Source organism: Oryzias latipes, chromosome 22 (genome assembly GCF_002234675.1).
Source record: "Oryzias latipes chromosome 22, ASM223467v1".
NCBI lineage: Eukaryota > Metazoa > Chordata > Actinopteri > Beloniformes > Adrianichthyidae > Oryzias > Oryzias latipes.
In genome coordinates this window covers 19,881,119-19,900,770 of record NC_019880.2, presented here as the reverse complement: position 1 = coordinate 19,900,770, position 19,652 = coordinate 19,881,119, and the positions used below count along the sequence as shown (strand labels likewise).

Sequence of the window (19,652 nt, the reverse complement as noted above, 5' to 3'; positions counted from 1 at the left end):
TTTTCTACACAAAAACAGATGACAGAAATGTCACCCTAACTTTACCTTCTATAATAACAAAGTCAATTTCTACTTAAAATCCATAAAACTAATCAGTTCACCTAAAGTCATGACAGTATATGATATTGTGAGTGATATTTCCAGTGTCTGAGACAGTTTACTTAGTCATCGTTGTATCCCCCTGCATTTTGTGCTACAATCCAACTCTGTAATAGTTGTTTTCATTTTCTCTATGAATATTTGTATGCATGTGGATAAGTATTCTACTTTTTTTGTTTCCTTTTTAATTTCGATATTCCTTCTACTTGTATCCGCCATATTTTGTGATTTTCTGGGATTTCTGTTCTGGGATTGTTTTGTGATGTGTTCAATAAAGTTCGTGGAAAAAAAAGGAAGTATAAAGGAAGTAATGTGACGTCATATTCGTGCGATTATTTACTCCTTGACGCATAATCTCTTGCGACATCATGGCTCTGTTTCCAGCTTTTTCTGAAGTATCAGAGAATAAAATAGAAAATTCGACTGAAGGTAATTACTCTTATTATACGTGCAGTTTGACTTATGTCGTTGTAGTAATTATTTTTGCTGTTTGTACGTTAAAGAAGTTGCACGTCTGAAACGCTACTGTGGGAGATTTTCTTTTGACAACTTATTTCTTCTAGACGTTGGATGACCGAATCAACGATGATGCTAGTTTTGGTGATTTACATAATGAAAATATATTTAAAAAAAGCTTCGTTTTGTGGTGTCTGCTAACTTTTTCAGGTTTATTTTCGAAAATATTGTGTTTCACTTTCAGTGTTAGTTACGATTATGTTATGTCTTGTTATTATAAGGGAAAATTTACCAAAGCCAGGCTTAATTTATTACGATGTGGTTAACCCGTTTTATTTTGAACCAGTAAGTAATCTTAATAATATATTGAAGTCAATAAGAGAGGTGCTTACATTTCTGCATAATGGTGATTGAAAATATACAAATAAACAAACTAACCTAAAGTGACAGAGGTTTGCAGAGTTTTAAATACTCTATTCTAGTACTTTAACAAACTTTTGTGACAGATCTGGTGCTTAAAATAAAAGTATAGATGTAAGCTTTAAAAACCCAGGTAAAAAAAGATTATTACTGAGTCCAACCACTATCTTTTTAAGTGCACGAGTTTCTTGAATCAAAGTGAACTGTACCTTCAACTCTGGTAGGATTCCTTTACAAGGCTAGTCAGTGTCCAACCAGAGCAGCAATGTGTTATTTGAGTCAGCAGTATTTGTCTTTTTTTGTTTAGAGTTTTATTTGCTCTGGAAAAAGACATCATTTTAATTTTCCTGCTCATTTTTATATTATTCGTTTTGTTTTAATGTAAAGCACTTTGTGTTATATTTTTATAAGAAAAGTGCTATATAAATAAATAAATAAAGTTTGATTTGATTCATGACAGAAGACCTATTGTTTACTGTCTTTTTGCTTTGTATATTTTTGAAGTATGTTTTTTTTCTCCAGTTCCAATAGTTAAATATTTCTTTTTTTTTTTTATGAGGTTTGTAACAAGTCCTAAATGTCCAGTCCTGATCAATAAGGCAGTAAGTATCAATGTTGTCTTTACTTTTATTTTTTTCCAATTTCTTTCCAGAATTTGATTGGCTGAAGAATAAGAGTTTTCCAACTGGGGATGCGCTCAACATTCAAGCTCGTTTTCTAAAGAACAGCGAAGGGCTGAATGAGAGGGAAGCAAGGTAAGAACTTCATTTTTATGGGATCATAACATCACACATTCAATTCAGCATGCTTCATAGGGTCTTCTTAAAATGTAATGTTGCGTTATATTTTCTGTTATTGATTCTAATATAGTAAACATTTACTTTTACTTTGTCTAAAGAGGTTTTTGGTTTACATTCCTGGTAAATGTCTCTTCTAATCTGTAGCGTTGGAAGGGATGTTAGTTCCACTGAAGAGAAAGCGAGAGGAGATCGAAATGTTCCCCCTAAAACGAGGAAAAGTGAAAAGAAAAGGAAAAAGAAGAAAAAACACAAAAAGAGGAATGGAGGGGATTCTAGCAGCAGTGGAACGGACTCTGACACGATATACCCCAGTGACCTAAAAAAGAAAGAGGAGGATAATGGGTAAGTTCCAACCCTTTCATCTTAAAGTCAGTTACGTAAGGGTTAATGACCGACGAAGTGTGCGTTATTACTTTTTAACGCACGCCGTGGAAACCTCGCGTCGGACGGTTGCGTCCGCGAAGTGCGTTAAAAGTATTATACCATGGTCCGGGTGAATACTCGATTCTGATTGGCTGCTGGGTGTGCATAAAAACCTGATAACCGCACGTTGAAAAAAGAAGTTCCGGTCAGCTAGCTTAAATGTTTTGTATCACTGCACCTGCTTCTTTAAAACTACCTTTTGCTTCATCATTTGGACAAAAACAAGCGGTAAGAGGTGAACTTTCTCTCTGAACTGATGCTTTATTCAACCCATTGGGACGATCAGCATATATATATATATATCGCCAAATCTTAACTGCAGCGGTGGTGCTGCGTGACACGGACTATATGTTACGTGATGTGGCGCAATATATAGTCCGCTTTTTGTGAGAAAAGCGATCCAAATTGGGGAGAAAAAAAAAGAAATTAAGGACTAAAACCTGGTTAATATGTATTGCTTTTGTAACTGACCATGGTATAAGCGGGTTAATGGCATTCGAAGTGCGCGTTTATTACTTTTTAACGCACTTCACGTCGGACAGTTCAGGTTTCCACGGCGTGCGTTAAAAAGTAATAACCGCACACTTCGTGGCCATTAACCCACTTATACCATGGTCATCGCGCCGCATCACGTAACATATAGTCCGCGTCGCGCAGCACCACTGCTGCAGTTAAGATTTGGCGATATATATATGCTGGTGGTCCCGATGGGTTGAATAAAGCATCAGTTCAGAGAGAAAGTTCACCTCTTACCGCTTGTTTTTGTCCAAATGATGAAACAAAAGGTAGTTTTAAAGAAGCCGGCACAGTGATTCAAAACATTTAAGCTAGGTGACCGGAACTTCTTTTTTCACCGTGCGGTTATCAAGTTTAATGCACACCCAGCAGCCAAACAGAATCGAGTATTCACCCGGACCATGGAATAAACTAAGTAATGCACAAGTCATTGTTTTGTTTATGTTCTTAGTTTTTAATTGTGTGTGTGTTTGTGTACCCATGAAGGCAACATCCTGCTCCATTAACAAGTCAATTCTCCTGGTTGGATGACCTTCAGTCATCTACAAAGCAGATGTTCTGTGTGGACTGTAAACCTGATCCAGCCAACTGGACTTACAAGTCTCTGTACAGAGGCGATGTAGCCAGGTATCTTAGCTCACTTTAAATTCTGGTAACAGTTGATCAGATGGGATCAATCAGTGATTTCACACAAATGACAGTTTAAGTTTGTATCTGTGTGTGGGTCAGGTATAGGAGGAAAGGGACCTCCTCTTTGGGTCTGGATTGCCGGAAGCAGGAGATAAGCTGGGAGGACTCGAAGAAAAAAAGAAAGCAGAAAGGAGATGGAGGAGCAGACAGATATTTTTCTACAGCAAGTCGGCATCTGCTCAGGTCTGAACCATCTGTTTCAGTGAAGCCTGCAACTCCTGACAGCAGTGAAGGAAACACCTCGACTTCCTTCCTCCCCCTGGATAATCCTGAGAGAGATAATAGAGAGCAAGAGACAAGTAAGAAATCACATGATAACCATGCTGATTTTAAACATCTTGAGACTAAAACAAGCAGAACTACACGTTTTTGATACAAGTACTCAACAAGATGTACAGTAAAATGAAATCATGGTCATGTTGCTCATTCTCATCTGATGCTACGTTCACACTGGGATCGGAAAGGCGTGTTCAAGCAACCATTTCTTATAAAAAGTCTATGCTAACATACTTATATGCCACTTATGGGCTTCTAGTTTCAAAACTGTGGCGTTTACGCATCACTACAACATTTTTAAGTCAATTTTCCGGCTCTACATAAAAAAATGTGCAACTGAACGCGCATTCAATTTTAAACCAGGTTGAACTTTGATCAATCAGGAACTCAAATTTGATTGTGACGTATGGGCAACGTCCTTTTCAAACTACGGAAGTACCAATCATTTGAAAATGTATCTTGAAGGAGAAATTCATAAATGCGGTTTGTGTCCGGCTGGAATTCTATGAAACCAAAGTCTTTCAATTGGAAAAAGAGCTGTGAAAGAAAAAGCCTGGAGCAAGATTCACATGATTTGAACTGCTTCAAGATTTTGACCTAAGCCTCTTCCAACTATGAGTACATGCACTATTATCAGGTAGTGACAGTCCAGTGAGAACACCATATGCTAAAAGTGTACATATGGCTTCACAGCAGGAGCTTTTAATTAGGTTTTAGAATTGAAACTTTGAATTGAATTTGAATTTGAATTGAAATGGTTTATTTCAAGCAATCAAATAGGAATAATAGACAAAAACAATACAATCATCAGTTATACATTCATACAATGACGTATCAAACTGAGGATAATAAGACATAAAATTAAAGATTGCTTGAAAGGGAGTGGAAGGAAGCAAATTTATATAATCCCACCCCTCTTCTACCGTAACCATTTTATTACATGATTTATCATTATCCGGTTCATAACTTTTATCAGACAGAATTAAGAATCCTGAAGTATCAATAAAGGACATGACAAAGATGAATTACTTTATTATGTAAAAAATAGACATAACTATTTTAGAAATCAACATGGTAAATGCAGATCAGTTATTTAAAATATATGCAGATTATGTTCATCAGAAAAAAAAATCATGCATACGATTAGAAAAATACTAAATGAGTAAAATAGACATAACACTGTTTCAAAAATCTTCATAGCATAAATTAATAAGGTATCAAAAGTTTAAAATATGTTTGAATTATGTTTCATTAGAAAAAATCATGAATCCATTTTTGGAGCAAGTGAAATAATTTAATTTGAAATCAATTATTTTAACCATCTTCAATACTTGATTAAGCATTTCTTTTTTTTTTATATTAAAACAAGGTAATTCTGTGAAATAATTGTTATTCTATACTTTTTTAAATTGGTCATAACAGCTTTTTTTATATATAATTCTGTTCCTAATTGTTGAACTTTAGTCCACTAAGTCAAGGTTTTAACTGTTGAAAAGCAAAGCAAGAATTTGAGGCTCTCTAGTGAGCTTCTGTTGGATGTGGTCCACATGTCAAACTTTAGGATTGATCTTCCTGACTGATTGTTGATTTCTGACTTTCTTTAATTCTTTAAAAACATGTCCTGTGGGCTCAAACTGTTATTTTTATACCAATCGATAAGCACGATGATCTCCTCGTGATTCTTAAGAGATCATAGGGGTGTTCAAATTGTCTTCATGAATGAAGTTCATTCATTTTCTTTTTATGCCACTTTTCTAGAATGTTACCAGCCTTCATTTTTTTCTATTTTTCTCTGTTAACATTTGATTTTTAGGTGAGAGAGTGCAGACGTCGTCTGTAAACCCTCTGGGGATATATGACTCGTCCACAGCTCTGTGGTTGCAAGGTAAAGGACGGCAGGACGAGCAGAAGCAGATCACACAGGTTGAGGAGAGCGCTGCACATGTAGCTGGGAAGACTGAGGAATTTAACCGGCATCTCAGAGAGCACCCATCAGATACACAGCAATGGCTACAATTCATACAATACCAGGTGAGTTCCTAAGTGCACCACTGCTGTATCCTTCTTTCTGTCTTTGTTTTTGTGAATGACTGTCAGTGTTTAGCTTGGAATTGCTGTTTGTGACATTTGAATTTTTCCTTTTTGAGTTTGTCATTCAGGAGTTGACAACTGACTGACAACATTTAACAAAGACTACAGACAAGACTAAACCCAAAACTTGGTCTCTTAGTGGAAAACAAAAAAGAAGTTGTCCAAAATAAGAACAAAAATGAATAATAACCAACAGAAGAAAAGCAAATAAACATTAAATAAGCCCCTTGGAGGTTCCTGTAGATGGCACCTGCCAATTGCTTGACTGGAGCATTTAAAGGCTGTGAAGACTTGACTTCCTCTTTTGGGCTGGGCCTCACAGCACAGAACCTCAGCAGAACCTCAGCCACACCCGTAGTGACCAGCAGCGCCCTCAGCACTGGCAACTCAAAAATAGGTGACATGAATTAAACTACCCAAAATGAGTAAACCAAACCAATAGATGTACTGGTACATGGATGTGCTACAAATAAATACTGAAAACAAAGAATACATGAAAGTGTGCAGTGGCTGGGGGAGGGTTACCGCCATTTTGTGGTGGGTATGGCAGGGTATGCTGCCAACACAAGGCTCATCAGTCAGAGGTTGTGTCCGAATTCCCACTAAAAAACGATATAGTGCTGCACTATGTAGTACCCTGAATTTTAGAAGTAATTGGAACACCGTGCTCACTACTTTTTTTTTTTTTTTTTTTCAACGGCGCATATGATTTGACGAAGTTTAAATCTAATTAATATGAGCTTTTTGCCTTTTTTCCTTTTTGTCTCCTGAAGGTAAAAATGTTGATGATTTATTAAAAAAATAAGTTTAAATACATTTTTTTGGCAAAAATTGTTCAGACGCAATGCATTGTGGTCTATATTAGGCAGTCCAGTGAGCATCGATGCACACTGGCTTTTCGCAGAGACTTGTGGGAAATTTCAATGGTACTCGATTTGGTAATTGTAGATTCGGACAGCACTACACAATGGCGAACGCTCTATATAGTGCACTATATAGGGGTTAGGGTGGGAATTCGGACACAACCATGATGAAAGAAAAGGCCATGTTTGACTTTGCTTTCTTACATTTTTAGTTCAGCAGGAGCATCTTATTTGTCACTTGGTGTTCTTTATGCAACAAAAACTTCTATGTGCTGCTGTCAAAATTAAAGGGAGGTAAAGTGAATAGATATAGAAAAATATGACATTATTATGAAGGTCTTAATGGCCACAAAAACATAAATGTAGTGCAGTTTTATAAACGGTGACGTGGGTTTTGGTCTGTAAGAAACTGGACCAAATGGCTCTTTTAGCATTAAAGTTTGCAGACCCATGAAATTTAAATCTTTTACATTTCTAAGCTTTAATTTTGTAGTTTGTTGCTTTTTAGAAGGATTGTGTTAGGCTACATGCCAGCCAGTACATCTCCTATTAGACAGTAACTGTTTAAACTTCTTTGTACATGAAATACTCGTAAGTGAAGTAGTGGTAGGAGGTTTTTGTCAGAGTTTTTCTGAACTTTCTCTTCTCCACCAGGATGAGTTGGGTGCGTCAGTGTTTGGTGGCAACGAAGGGCTACAAGGCAGCGAATCGTCTGAGTGCAAATCGAAGTCATCCTATAAAGCAGTCCTTGAGAAAAAGCTGAGTATTGCAGAGCGAGCAGTGGCCATCAACCCGACCTGCATCAGTCTGCAGCTGGAGAGGCTCAGGATCTGTCAGGAGCTCTGGGAGCCCTCTGTTCTGGCTAAAGAGTGGAAGAAACTGGTAGGTTTTCAACAATGTGTGCTCTGGTAACTGAAGATTCTGCTTGTGCTACAGTCGTTGTCTAAATGGAGTCTCATCTGTTACCGTTCAGGTGTTTCTTCATCCAAACAGTGCTCCTTTGTGGAGGCGGTATCTGCTCTTCATCCAGAGTTACTTCAGCAACTTCACAGTGTCTAAAGTGAACTCAGCATATGGAAAATGTCTAAGCACGCTCAGTGCTGTGCTAGATGGCAGCATGGTCTCTCACTCAGCCCTTCCAGGAACTGAAGAGGACATGTTGGGTAAATACAACTACATATTGTTATTACTGTACCATGTAAATCATGTTTTTACAGCTACAGTGGACAAAATATTTGTTATCATACCGTTTTGACGACAAGAGTGGGAAGGTTGGAATTTAACTGCATACCCAATCTGTTGACGTTAATAAGAGAAGAAGTCTTTCAGTAGTATTAATGCAGATCTAAACTTTAAATCACAAGTTGAAATAATAAAAATCCATCCGCATGTAAAGGTTTCAGCTTCTGAAAAACTCAGCTGCATGCCTGTCTGAATCGCTTTTTGTTACTCATATCGGCCCTGCAAACTGTTCTACTCACCAAACCTCGTCAAACACCAACAAGGATTTCGATTTTGGTGATTTCTGTACCCGCAAAGGCATGGGCTTTCTACACATAGTGCTTGAAGCTCATTGCCAAAGATAGATCAGCTTCGCATATGGGTAGAAAGTTCAAAACCAGATTTTGTTATAGTTTGTGAGACCTGGCTGTTAAAAAACGTTGACTATCCAGAACTAAACATGCCTGTTTCGACAGGATAGAGTGGAGGAATTGGTATTTTTGTGAAGGATCATTTTCTGTACCGTCCTGTACTGTGATTCTCTAAATATGCATCAGATTGTGTCTCAACCTATCAGTCAATCAAACTTTATTTATAAAGCACTTTTCATATAAAAGTATAACACAAAGTGCTTCCAACACGTTATGACCCGACCAGGCAACACTGCTTGATGTTATCTTAACAAATTCTCCCCATATGTATTCCGCTGGTACTTTCTGCAATGATTTCAGTGATCATTGTTTTGTTGCTTGCATTTGTAGGAACCAGTCTGTCAAACTACCTGGTCAAATTAGTCAGCGGGGTGTTTTTAAATGTTTAAATGTGCGTTTTTACTAGGGGTGTAACGATACACGTAGTTGAAGCGAACCGTTACAGTATGGCAGTTTCGGTTCGGTATTCTTTTGTACCATTTCGGTACGTTTTTTATTTTGTTTCCCGCACGTGCATTGTAATGACCTATCTGCTTTGTAACTTGTAGCGGGGAAACGAGAGGCGAGTGGCTAATTAACTAGCTGCGTTGACTGTCCTTGCCCCACACTCCACTCGTCCTCAAACAGTCTCAGAGAGAGTAGACCAGGGGGGGCAAACAAGTTTGACATCAAGAGCCGAATTTTTTCTCTGAGAGTCAAAGAGCCACACCACACACTGACCTGCCAAGACGTACACACACAAACACACAATTAAAGCTGTATTATTTTCCATAACACACTCCTCTCCCTACAACACAACGGCAAGTATTGTACTTGTGTTTATTTCAAGGAAAGTGTCCACCCTCAATACACACATCAAATGCAGCTTGGCCAGAGTTAACACAGCGACTACCCTGGAGGTCAGATACCCCCTCCACACACAGAGGCACCTCTCTCTCATCTCACACACACACACACACTCCCTCACTCTTTTCTCTGCCTCTCTCTGACACAAACAACTACTCAGTGACGTACGGTGAGGTTGATGCTGGTGAGCCACTGACTCCTCTGAAGTCAGATTTACGATGATAAAAACTGAATATTTCACTGTTCATCCAACAGCATTTAACTGGTAATTCTTTGTATCTCAACATTCCTCTTTTAATGACACTCACACCAACAAATACACAAACATTTGGACAGAGCATCCTTCTGGTGTCTAAGTAATTCATATTCACAATAAACACATTAAATACATTACATTAGATGTGTGTAGCATAAATTAATTTTAACCTTCAGTATAAAAGGTTTACTTTAATAATTTTTTTAAATTTTAAATGTAAAAATTGATTTGATGCACGAAAAGCTGATAATATGTGGTATATTAAAATATTACAACAACTGCAAGGAAACAAATACTGAGCTGTGATTAACTGGCTGTATTGGATAACTGTCCCTGCCCCACCTTACTGGTTTCAGTGCTCATTTATTTGAAAACACCAACAAACAGCCAAGTCACTTCTGCTCACAGCCGTCTTACTCATGGTTTTACACCCAAGATTCCCCCCTTCCCATGAGTCTTAGAGGCTGCAGGCGGGGCTAACCCCCAGGTCGCCACACTAGTCACACAAGCATGCTCAGTCAGGTGTGTTTTCCAAACTACATCTCAGAATTTCTTACCTTGCTGGAGTGATGGCATGATGTAGGAAAAAAAAGTCTTCATTTCTGTTGTGCTGAGGTTAATGCTATTGCTAGGTTATGTTGTTGTGTTGCGTGTAATTTCGTTGTGCTTCGGATAATGGATTTCTAACTCATGGGGTATGACCTGACTCAATGATGTATGTATTGTTGGTGCCTGTAATTAAAATTCAAAATGTATTGAAATGTCCCGTTTTTTCTTGGCAGACCTCTTCATTCAGCAGTGTCAGTTCTTGCGACAGGCTGGCCACTCAGAGAAAGCCATTTCTCTGTTTCAGGCCATGATGGACTTTACCTTCTTCAAGCCTGACAGTGTCAAAAAATTGTCCACCAGGCAGCAGGTACACAAACGCACACTTTGACTGAAGAGCCACAACTTTTTTTGCAATTTTCTGCACAACTGCCACCATTGGTCTAATTGACCTTAACTCTAAAGGTCACTGATGGAAATTAAATCCCTTGTTGTGCAAGAACAACAAATGTTTCATGTTTTTTTTCTGCAATAGTTTACTTTAAAATCCAGTAATATGAAATACACATTTTAAGCCGTCTAGTGTATTTTTATATTCTGTGTATGGCTATAAATAAGAAGTTAATATAATTTAGATTTATACGTTCACAATTTTATTCATTTCCTGAATCAACATGACTTTAAATGAATAGAGTGTAAAAACTAAATCTAAAGAAAGTAAAAAGCGCCTTCTGGGAAGGCTATCCACAAGGTTGAGGAGTGTGTCCATAGGAATTTTTGACCATTCTTCCAAAAGCACATCGGTGAGGTCACACACTGATGTTGGTGGAGAAGGCCTGGCTCTCGGTTTTTAACGCTCCAATTCATCCCAATGGTGTTCTATCGGGTTCAGGTCAGGACTCTGTGCAAACTTCATCCACACTAGACTGTCATCCATGTCTTTATGGACCTTGCTTTGTGCACTGTTTCCACAATGTTGGGAGCATGGACTTGTCCAAAAATGTTTTGTTATGTTGAAGCATTCAGAGTTCCTTTCACTGGAATTAAGGGCCCAAGTCCAAGTCCTGAAAAACAATCCCACACTGTAATTTCTCCTCCACCAAATTTCACACCCTTCCCACAATGCAGTCCGTTTTCCATGCAACCTCCAAACCCAGACTCCTCCATCAGATTGCCAGATGGAGTAGTGTGATTCATTACTCCAGAAATGGCGCCTCCACTGCTGTGGAGTCCAATGGTGGCGTACTTTACACCACTGCATCCAACGGTTTGCATTGCACTTGGTGATGTGTGGCCTGGATGCAACTGCTTGGCCATGAAAACCCATTCCATGAAGGTCTCTGTGTGCTGGACTTGGGCTAATCTGAAGGTCACATGAAGTTTGGAGCCCTGTAGCAATTGACTGTGCAGAAAGTCGGCGGCCTCTTTTCATTATGCGCTTCAGCATCCGCTGAACCCATCTCCATCAGTTTACATGGTCTACCACTTTGTGGCTGAGTTGCTGTTCTTCCCAAACTCTTATATTTTTTCTGATAGAGCTGACAGTTGACTGTGGAAAATTTAGGAGTGAGGAAATTTCACCACTGGATTTGTTGCATAGGTGGCATCCAATGTCCGTTCCATGCTGGAATTCTCTGAGCTCCTGAGAGCGGCCCATTCTGTCACAAATGTTTGTAAAAACAGTCTGCATGCCAGAGGGCTTGATTTTATACACCTGTGGCCAGAACAAATGACTAGGACACCTGATTCTGATCCTTTGAAAGGGTGAGCAAATGCATTTGGTAATATAGGGTATAACCATTAGAGGCAATGTGGGCTTCAGTGTCTTGCCCAAGGACACTTCAACATAAGGCTGGACTTGAACTTGCAAACTTCTGATCAGAGGTTGACCCCCCCCTACCACTGCACCACTGCCCCAGATTTTTATATATTAAAAAAAAAAGGAAAGAATTTTTGACTTATTTCTATGGGATGTGTTTTTAGTTTATCAATAATTGTTTTGAATTTCAATTCCTGTTCGAACAAAACTTTTTGCACTAAAATTGTAAAACCATGTATTCCTGTATGGTAATCTGAACCGTGTCAGTCATAAAGTAAACTGATTTTACTTATCTCTTTAGTATTTTGATGGATATTTCCATTATGTGTGTTTTGCATCTGTTTCTTTAACAAGGTCTAATAGGTTTTACCTACTGTATGTGTTTGCAGGTTGAGTTCTTTGAGCCTTTCTGGGATAGTGGGGAAGCCAGAGTTGGAGAGGTGGAGGCCAGAGGCTGGAAAGCATGGATGCTCCAACAAGAGCGAGGGGGATGGCTTCCCCCCCCTACAGGTAAAAGACTCCCATGGTAACAGAGGTCCTTGTGCATGTAAGCTGTAGCTCCCTTAATTGCAACATTGGTTTGTGTGCAATTAAATCTGAGGGCTTGAAGCAGCAAAATGAGCTTATGGGTTTTATTATTCTCCAGAGGAAGAAGATAAGGAGGAAGAAGATGAAGAGGAGGTGAAAAACAGGAGCCAGGCTAAATGGAAGGTGTGGCTGGATGTGGAGTCGTTGCGTGAAGCAGCTCACTGGTTGCCGTGGAGACCTGACAAAGCCAAGGGTCAGACGGAGGAGGACTGTGACGATCCTGACAGACAGGTGACAGCTCTATAAAGTCCCACTCCAATCATATTTTGCTCTATTGTAAAATTGTTCCCTGTGTCTGTTCATTATGATTATGGTGTTTTTAGGCTAGTTCTTGGTCATTTTTTCTGCAGAGCGGCAGTAGTTCATTAGAAATTTGCCTCCGAGTTGTGGGCAGGCTTGTTGGCACGGAGTAGGCTTGTACCCACTTCCTGTTATCCATCTGTTTACATGCTTTCCCACTATCTTACAGCCTCTCAAAACCCCAACCATTTTTTCCAACAAAAATGGGGGGCAATATTGGAGCCAGATGCCAGCTCAGATGAAGAAAACAGCAGTACATGGATCTATTTGTCTGCAAGGGGATGCATCAGAATTCAAATTAAATTTTATTCAAATTCAATTTTATTTGTATAGCCCAAAATCACAACAACAGTCGTCTCGATGGGCTTCAAAGTAAAACATAAAGTCAAAAGGATCATGAATACAAAGAGTTCAATAGGAAAATACTAAAAATGAACTAACAAACTGACTAAGCTATACTGGCATCCCTGCCCTTAGAATGGAGCGGAGCAGGGAGCTCGTGACCTTCCGACTGTAGTACATAACAACTAAGAGCTGTTTCAATTGGTATTTTTTCGTCTGCTTCTGATTCACCGCGATTTAAATAAAAAAAATACTTAGAAATGCTTAATTCTTGATTTTCTTTATACAAACCCTCCACCATGAGAAAAATGCTACAAGAACATGCTAAAAACACGAAAAACACATCGAACTGGCATCTGTCTCAAACCTGTACAGCTGGAAACCTCCAATATTGTTTGCTATTTTCATTGCATTACTAATGTCAAGTTGGGGGTTTGGGGGCTGTAAAGTAGAGGGAGGGAGTGTAAACAGACGGATGACTAGAAATAGAGAAAGGCTGACTCTGCGCCAACAGTTCTGCTCACAACTCAGAGGTGAATCTATAATGAACTACTGCCCCTCTGAAGAAACTATGTTCTAGAAAACGACAGTTTTCTAGAACATAGTTTCTAGTTAAAAAAACTAGTTTTTTTTTATTTTGACTAAAAACGGCACAATATGAATTAAAAGACCACTGAGGACACAAATTGAGAATGCAATTTACAATAGATCAAAAGATGATGGGAGTGGATGATGTTTAAAGCCCCATCATGCTTCAAAAGGATTTATGGCATATCTTTTCTTCCTTCTCCTGTAGGTGTTATTTGATGACATCGGCTCATCTCTGATTTGTCTGTCTTCACCAGAACTCCGGCTCCGCCTCCTCTTATATTTCTTGTCTTTCCTGGGTCTGCCTGTAGCCTCTATTCTCTCTGAAGTCTCTCAGCCTAGTTTATTTCTGGAAAATCTCTCTGTGCTTACTCAGGGTATGATATCAAGTGTTATACTTTTTAACACTTTTCTGAAAGTGGGGAACACACATGGAAATCTGTCCTCCATACCCATCACAGGTAAGGAGCCACAGCGACCTCTGACCTCCTACGACATACCTGACCTTGGGGTTGACTCTGTAGGTCATATGACAACTCTCCAGGGAAAAAGGAAGTGGGTGGGGCTTGGAAGGCAGGGTGAGAGGTTTCTCACCAACATGTTAAGCATGCTGCAGCCTGTCCTTCCTCCTCACCACAGAGCTTCCCTGACTCTCAGCCTATTACAATACGAAAAGCTCAAAGTAAGGACCGGTTCATTTATATAAACGATTACCATTCAGTCGTCCTCTTTGTGACGTGTTTGTGTTTGTGCACCAGGTCTTGCGCAGTCTGCACAGTGGAAATAAAAAGCGCCTTCACTCTCAGGGGAAGAGCAGCAAGCGAGTCGTGAAACGGCTCCTCAAAGAACCTGACAACCGCTCGTCTCTGATATTGTGGCGCGAGTATGCCCACCTTGAGTGGCTCTTGGGAAACCTGGTCGAGGCTCGCAAAGTGTTCTCCACAGCCTCAGCGATGGGGGGAGTCAAAGACCTGAGTGGAGCGGCTCTGTGTGAGCTGTGTCTCCTCTGGTCCCAGCTTGAGCTGGAGGAGGCAGCAAAGGAACAGAGTCGGCTTACAGATGTAACCACGTCACCAGCTGTCTGCGTCTTGACCAAACTCGCAGAGGGAACATCTGCATCCTTTCCCTTCTCCCAGTCCCTCTCTCCAGTTTCCATCCTAAAGGCCAGGAAGTCCTACGAACAGGCGCTGGCTGCCAGCTTGTCAGACCTGGAACAAAGCATCAAGAACTCTCAGCCTGACACAAAAGGTTCTTTTCTTTCTTATTTACAGATGTGACATTGCTTTTCTCCAAGATTTGCCATTAGAGCAATGTAAAATTGCTGATGAAAGCTCACAACACCTCACTTTAAGGTCCCACTCCGATCATCTTTTGATCTACACCTAAATACTTCACCCATCCAAAGGATCAGAATCAGGTGTCCAATAACTTGGCCTGGGCACATGTATTTAAAATCAAGCACTGAGAGACTGCATGCAGACAAACATTTATGAAAGAAAGGAGCTCAGTGAATGCTGGAGCGCATAGTTCAAAGAGGTCGCCGACTTTCTGCACAGTCAATTGCTACAGAGCTCCAAACTTCATGACCTTCAGTTTAGCCCAAGTACAGTATGCAGAGAGCTTCATGGAATGGTGAACACTATAGGTTAGGAAGGGGATGGCATTTCAGTTTATATGCGAGTCAAGGCAGGTGAGCGAATACCTTTGGTAATATAGTGAGTTATTAAAATGTTCCCAAAGGTCTTTTGTTTATGATTATGCCGTTTAAGCCAACAAACAAAAAATACAGTGTTTTTAGGACATAGATTCTGCAGAGTGGCAGGAGTGGAGCTACCCCGCCCCGCCTTCCCCTCCCTGTTGCTGAGAGCTCTGCTTCCGGTGTTCCCTTGAATGGCATGGGTTTTGTTCCATTAGTGATGCGATCGGTGAAATCTGCAAACCCTTAGCTACTTTTCTCAGGCAGAAAGAAACATTTTCACCCTTTTTTTCCCTCTTATTTAAACTCTCAAAGTTCAAACCTTCACAAAAAAGTAAGTCAAGTGTTAAAAGTCAAGAATAAAAAAAACAAAAACCTGCTACGAATCAAAGATTCACGTAACTCTGGCAAGCTGAACGCATTCTGAGCAGGAAACACGACACGGAGGAGACTAATTGACCATGATTGATGAAGCGTCACATTTCTCATTTTTAAAGCTTTTTAATAAGTACTAAGATTAAAAAAGTTGTTCAGAGTTTACAAAACTGTTACTTGAAGTTATGGTTTTCTGATAACAACATGCCATTGTTCATATATTTAAATTGAATGAGCCAAAGGTATTGTCCTCAAACAATGGAGTTGTGGAGCTGTATGATGTAGTGAGTAGAATCACAATGTGATTTGCTCTTTTGAAACTCATCCGTTCTTCTGCTTTAATCAACAGACCAAGAAAAGCTTCCAGAAGAAAAGCTGAGGTTGAGAGGTCTGGTTGGCTGCTATGCTCTGTTCCAGTACCTCACTGTAGGCGTCCATGCAGCCGTTTCAGTCTACAGCCTTGCCAGGGAGAATATGGAGCAACTTTATCACACCTTAGCACCTGAAAAGCCGCTCAGCAGCAACGAGAAAGCCAACCTGACACGCGCTGAAGCCGGCAACTGTGAAGCCGGTTCCCGCCCTCAAAACCACAGTTATGTCAGCCAGTTGGCTCATGAGTGTGAGGTATTAGCGGTGCAGCAGGCGGCATTGCTGAAGTACCACAGCAGCAACAGCGTGTTTCCTCTGGCAACACTGAGACAGACACTCACCTCGGCCATCTCATCCTGGCCTAGCTGCGCCCTTTTGTGGGGCATATATGTGCAGGTTTGCTCGGAAACCACTTTGAATCAACGCTGATGATTCTTTATTCTTAGTTATTAATCTGTACTTAGAACAACCAAAATGTGACTTTTTTGTTATTGTTTTTTTTCAGGTGGAGAATCGTTACCATAGTGCTGGCAGGGCACGCCGTTTTTTTCACTCGGTAACCAGAGACAGTGGCGGTGTTGTACCACGCCTATTTGCTATTGTCGCTGAACAACAAAGGAAGCAGCTGGTGGATTCTGCTCAGAGGTAACATCCACAGTTAATGAGTTTGAATGTCGTCATAGCAACACAAACAACCGCCCATCACAACTTCTAATTTTCTCTGTACTTTTAGTGTGAAGCAAGAAAGCCAATTTATTTATTGAGTAAACAGATTGGTGTCACTTTAGTTGAGAAAGAAAAATCAGATATTTGTTGTTGTCTGTAGGTCTTGTCACTACAATGAGGCTTTGCCCATACTACCAGAAAATGGCTTAGGCAACCGAATCCGGGGACTTTTTGAAACTGCCACCAAAACGGAGGACGGAGCTCACTGCCCTTTACTGTGGAGGATGTACATTCACTTCTTGGTGAGACCAATAATGCCTGCGGACATTATTTACTACTAAAACTGGAAGAAACCATTTCAGAAAATAGATATCCAAATGGAAATAAAACATATTAGATCAACTGTTTGAGCATGGTGCTGCCTGTTACTCAACAACCAGCTAACAAACAGTAGTTTTAATCTATAATTAATATTTATACTATTATCCGGGTGAATTCTCGATTCTCGGTTTAGCTCGTGCTGGTTTGCGGCGCCTTCCGTCCGTGAAACCAGGGTTCGACTCCGGGCTGCTCCCAGTTCCCTTCTCTACCTCTGTGCCGGTTCCAAGCCCGGTTTGAGAAGGTTGCGTCAGGAAGGGCATCCGGCGTAAAAACATTGCCAAATTTACCATGCGACTTGTTCGCTGTGGCGACCCCTGATGGGAGAAGCCGAAAGTGGAAGAAGATCCGGGTGAATTCTCGATTCTGATTGGCTGCTGGGTGTGCGTTAAAACCTGATAACCACACGGTGAAAAAAGAAGTTCCGGCCACCTAGCTTAAATGTTTTGTATCACTGCACCGGCTTCTTTAAAACAACCTTTTGCTTCATTATTCGGACAAAAACAAGCGGTAAGAGGTGAACTTTCTCTCTGAACTGATGGTTTATTCAGCCCATCGAAAAGATCAGCATATAAAAATGCCCCTCTCACCCACCCACCCTCCTATATATATATATATATATATATATATATCGAATCTTGACTGCAGCAATAGTGCGGCGCGACGCGGACAATTTTTTGCGCGATGTGCCGCATCATGTAGCAAAATAGTCCGCTTTTTTAAGGACTAAAAAACTGGTTAATATGTATTGCTTTTGTAAATGAACATGGTATAAGCGGGTTAGTGGCCGACGAAGTGTGCGTTATTACTTTTTAACGCACTTTGCGTCGGACGGTTCAGGCTTCCACGGCGTGCGTTAAAAAGGTTAATGGTAAAAAGTTACCATTAACCCTTACATAACACCTGTAAACACAAAGAGATACTGATTAGCATTGTTAAACCAGTTGATAAAATGTATATTTATGTTGTTATTATTAATATAAATGTGAATTTGTAGGTTTCTGATGGTAAGGTGGATAAAGCCCGAGCGATTTTCTATAAGGCCCTGCAGAATGTTCCCTGGGTAAAGGTGAGGTACATACGCATTTAGGATATTTTGCCAGTTTCAATCTATCATTCTTCTTATCATTATTTCATTTTTGCTGTTGTGTGTTTGTGTGTGAATTTGTAACTTTTCCTGGGAACAAATGTATGTACATGTGGCTCAGGGTTTGTATATGGATGCGGTCCAGCTGTTCCCGGAGCATCTGCAGGAGTTCATAGACCTGATGATGGAGAAAGAGCTCCGACTGAGGCTGCCTTTGGAAGAGCTGGATATTCTCCTGGAGGACTAATTGGACACAGAGATCTCGTTACAGAAATGAGCTGGCAACATCTGGAAAAGCAAAGATATATGTTGGCTTAAACATAAATTACACATACAAAGCTTTAGTGTGAAACTGTGATCTACATATTTGTACAAAATGCTTTAATGACCCCTTGTTTTAATATTCCAGTTTGACATTAAATGGTATTGTTAATCACTTTTGTTTGTCAGATTTATTCATAGAATTGTTTTTAGTAAATATAAAGCATTATTTTAAATTGAATTGTTACAATTAAATAACCGTTAATTTAATATTTAAAAAGGAAAACGTAATCGTTGAAAATAATCAGAGAACACTCAAAATAAATAATAATTTACGAATCTTGCATGTTTTTCATCCTTCAATTTAAAAAGTAAAACATTAACCTGAGATGCCAATAATAGGGGAAAGGTTTGTGTAGTAAAGAAACAGTTACATAAAGTTCGTTACTGATACTGTAAAAAAATTGAGGTATAACAACACTTGAAAAATATTGAAATTTGTTTTTTTAATGCTTTCATTTAAATTGCTTCTTTAAATACATCTTTTTTTAACGTATTCACTAGAATCAAATACATTCATAGACTGCAGATATTTATTTTATTTTAGCCGTCCTGTAGCAACACACCTGTGGACTGCTCCTTTTTTTATTACTACCTGGTTGCTACTGAAACGCAAACGCACTCGGCCCTTTGCCACGCCACCGTTTGACGCATTGCGGATCTATTTGAGCCAATCGGCGGCCTTCATACATTGTTGGAGCATTGCGGGTCTGTTCTGTCCTATCGGAACACGCCTTTCGAAAGCACAACTGCAGCCTCTCTATTCACGCCCTTTTCACAGTATCCTTCCGCTTCAATAAAACTAAATGTAACAGAAAATAGTCCGGCGTCAGTGAGAAAAGGCGCGGTTTCCTGGGATGTCATCTGTCAAATTCGCAATAGCGTTCAGACACACAGATATATGTTCCTCAGTTTCCGCTTTAGTCCCAAATAGAGCTATACAAAAAAATTAGAGGATAATAAAATAAAAGTAACAGTTCTTGGCAGAAGTGTGTGGGGGAGAATTCCTAGACAATAAATTGATTTTGTAAAAATTCAAATATGAATGCGTTTTATTATTCGGCAAAGAAAAATACTGATGCTTGGATCACGCGCGTACGCGGGAGTATGAATAACCACATAAGTGCAAGGACATACAGGGAGGAGAATCCCGAAACAGGAAATCCAACTGAATTCTCAACAGTGCGGA

At 39.8% G+C, this 19,652-nt stretch overlaps 1 protein-coding gene across 2 annotated transcripts; it reads left to right on the top strand.

Annotated features, from left to right (window-relative positions):
- Positions 1–415: 415 nt before the first annotated feature.
- On the top strand, positions 416–18,578 carry nrde2 (NRDE-2, necessary for RNA interference, domain containing). 2 transcript variants are annotated; one of them, XM_020713690.1, is made up of 19 exons: positions 416–528; positions 1,628–1,730; positions 1,920–2,117; positions 3,201–3,341; positions 3,444–3,703; positions 5,494–5,711; positions 7,289–7,516; positions 7,608–7,797; positions 10,171–10,304; positions 12,143–12,263; positions 12,400–12,572; positions 13,780–13,948; positions 14,033–14,253; positions 14,330–14,819; positions 15,992–16,407; positions 16,517–16,656; positions 16,838–16,979; positions 18,053–18,124; positions 18,264–18,578. In XM_020713690.1, the coding sequence occupies exons 1-19, from the start codon at positions 468–470 to the stop codon at positions 18,387–18,389; spliced, it is 3,603 nt and encodes a 1,200-aa protein (XP_020569349.1). In that variant the 5' UTR covers positions 416–467; the 3' UTR covers positions 18,390–18,578. The 2 variants fall into 2 exon arrangements, with proteins under 2 accessions (XP_020569349.1, XP_020569350.1); XM_020713691.1 differs by having other exon boundaries at positions 18,053–18,129.
- Positions 18,579–19,652: the final 1,074 nt, after the last annotated feature.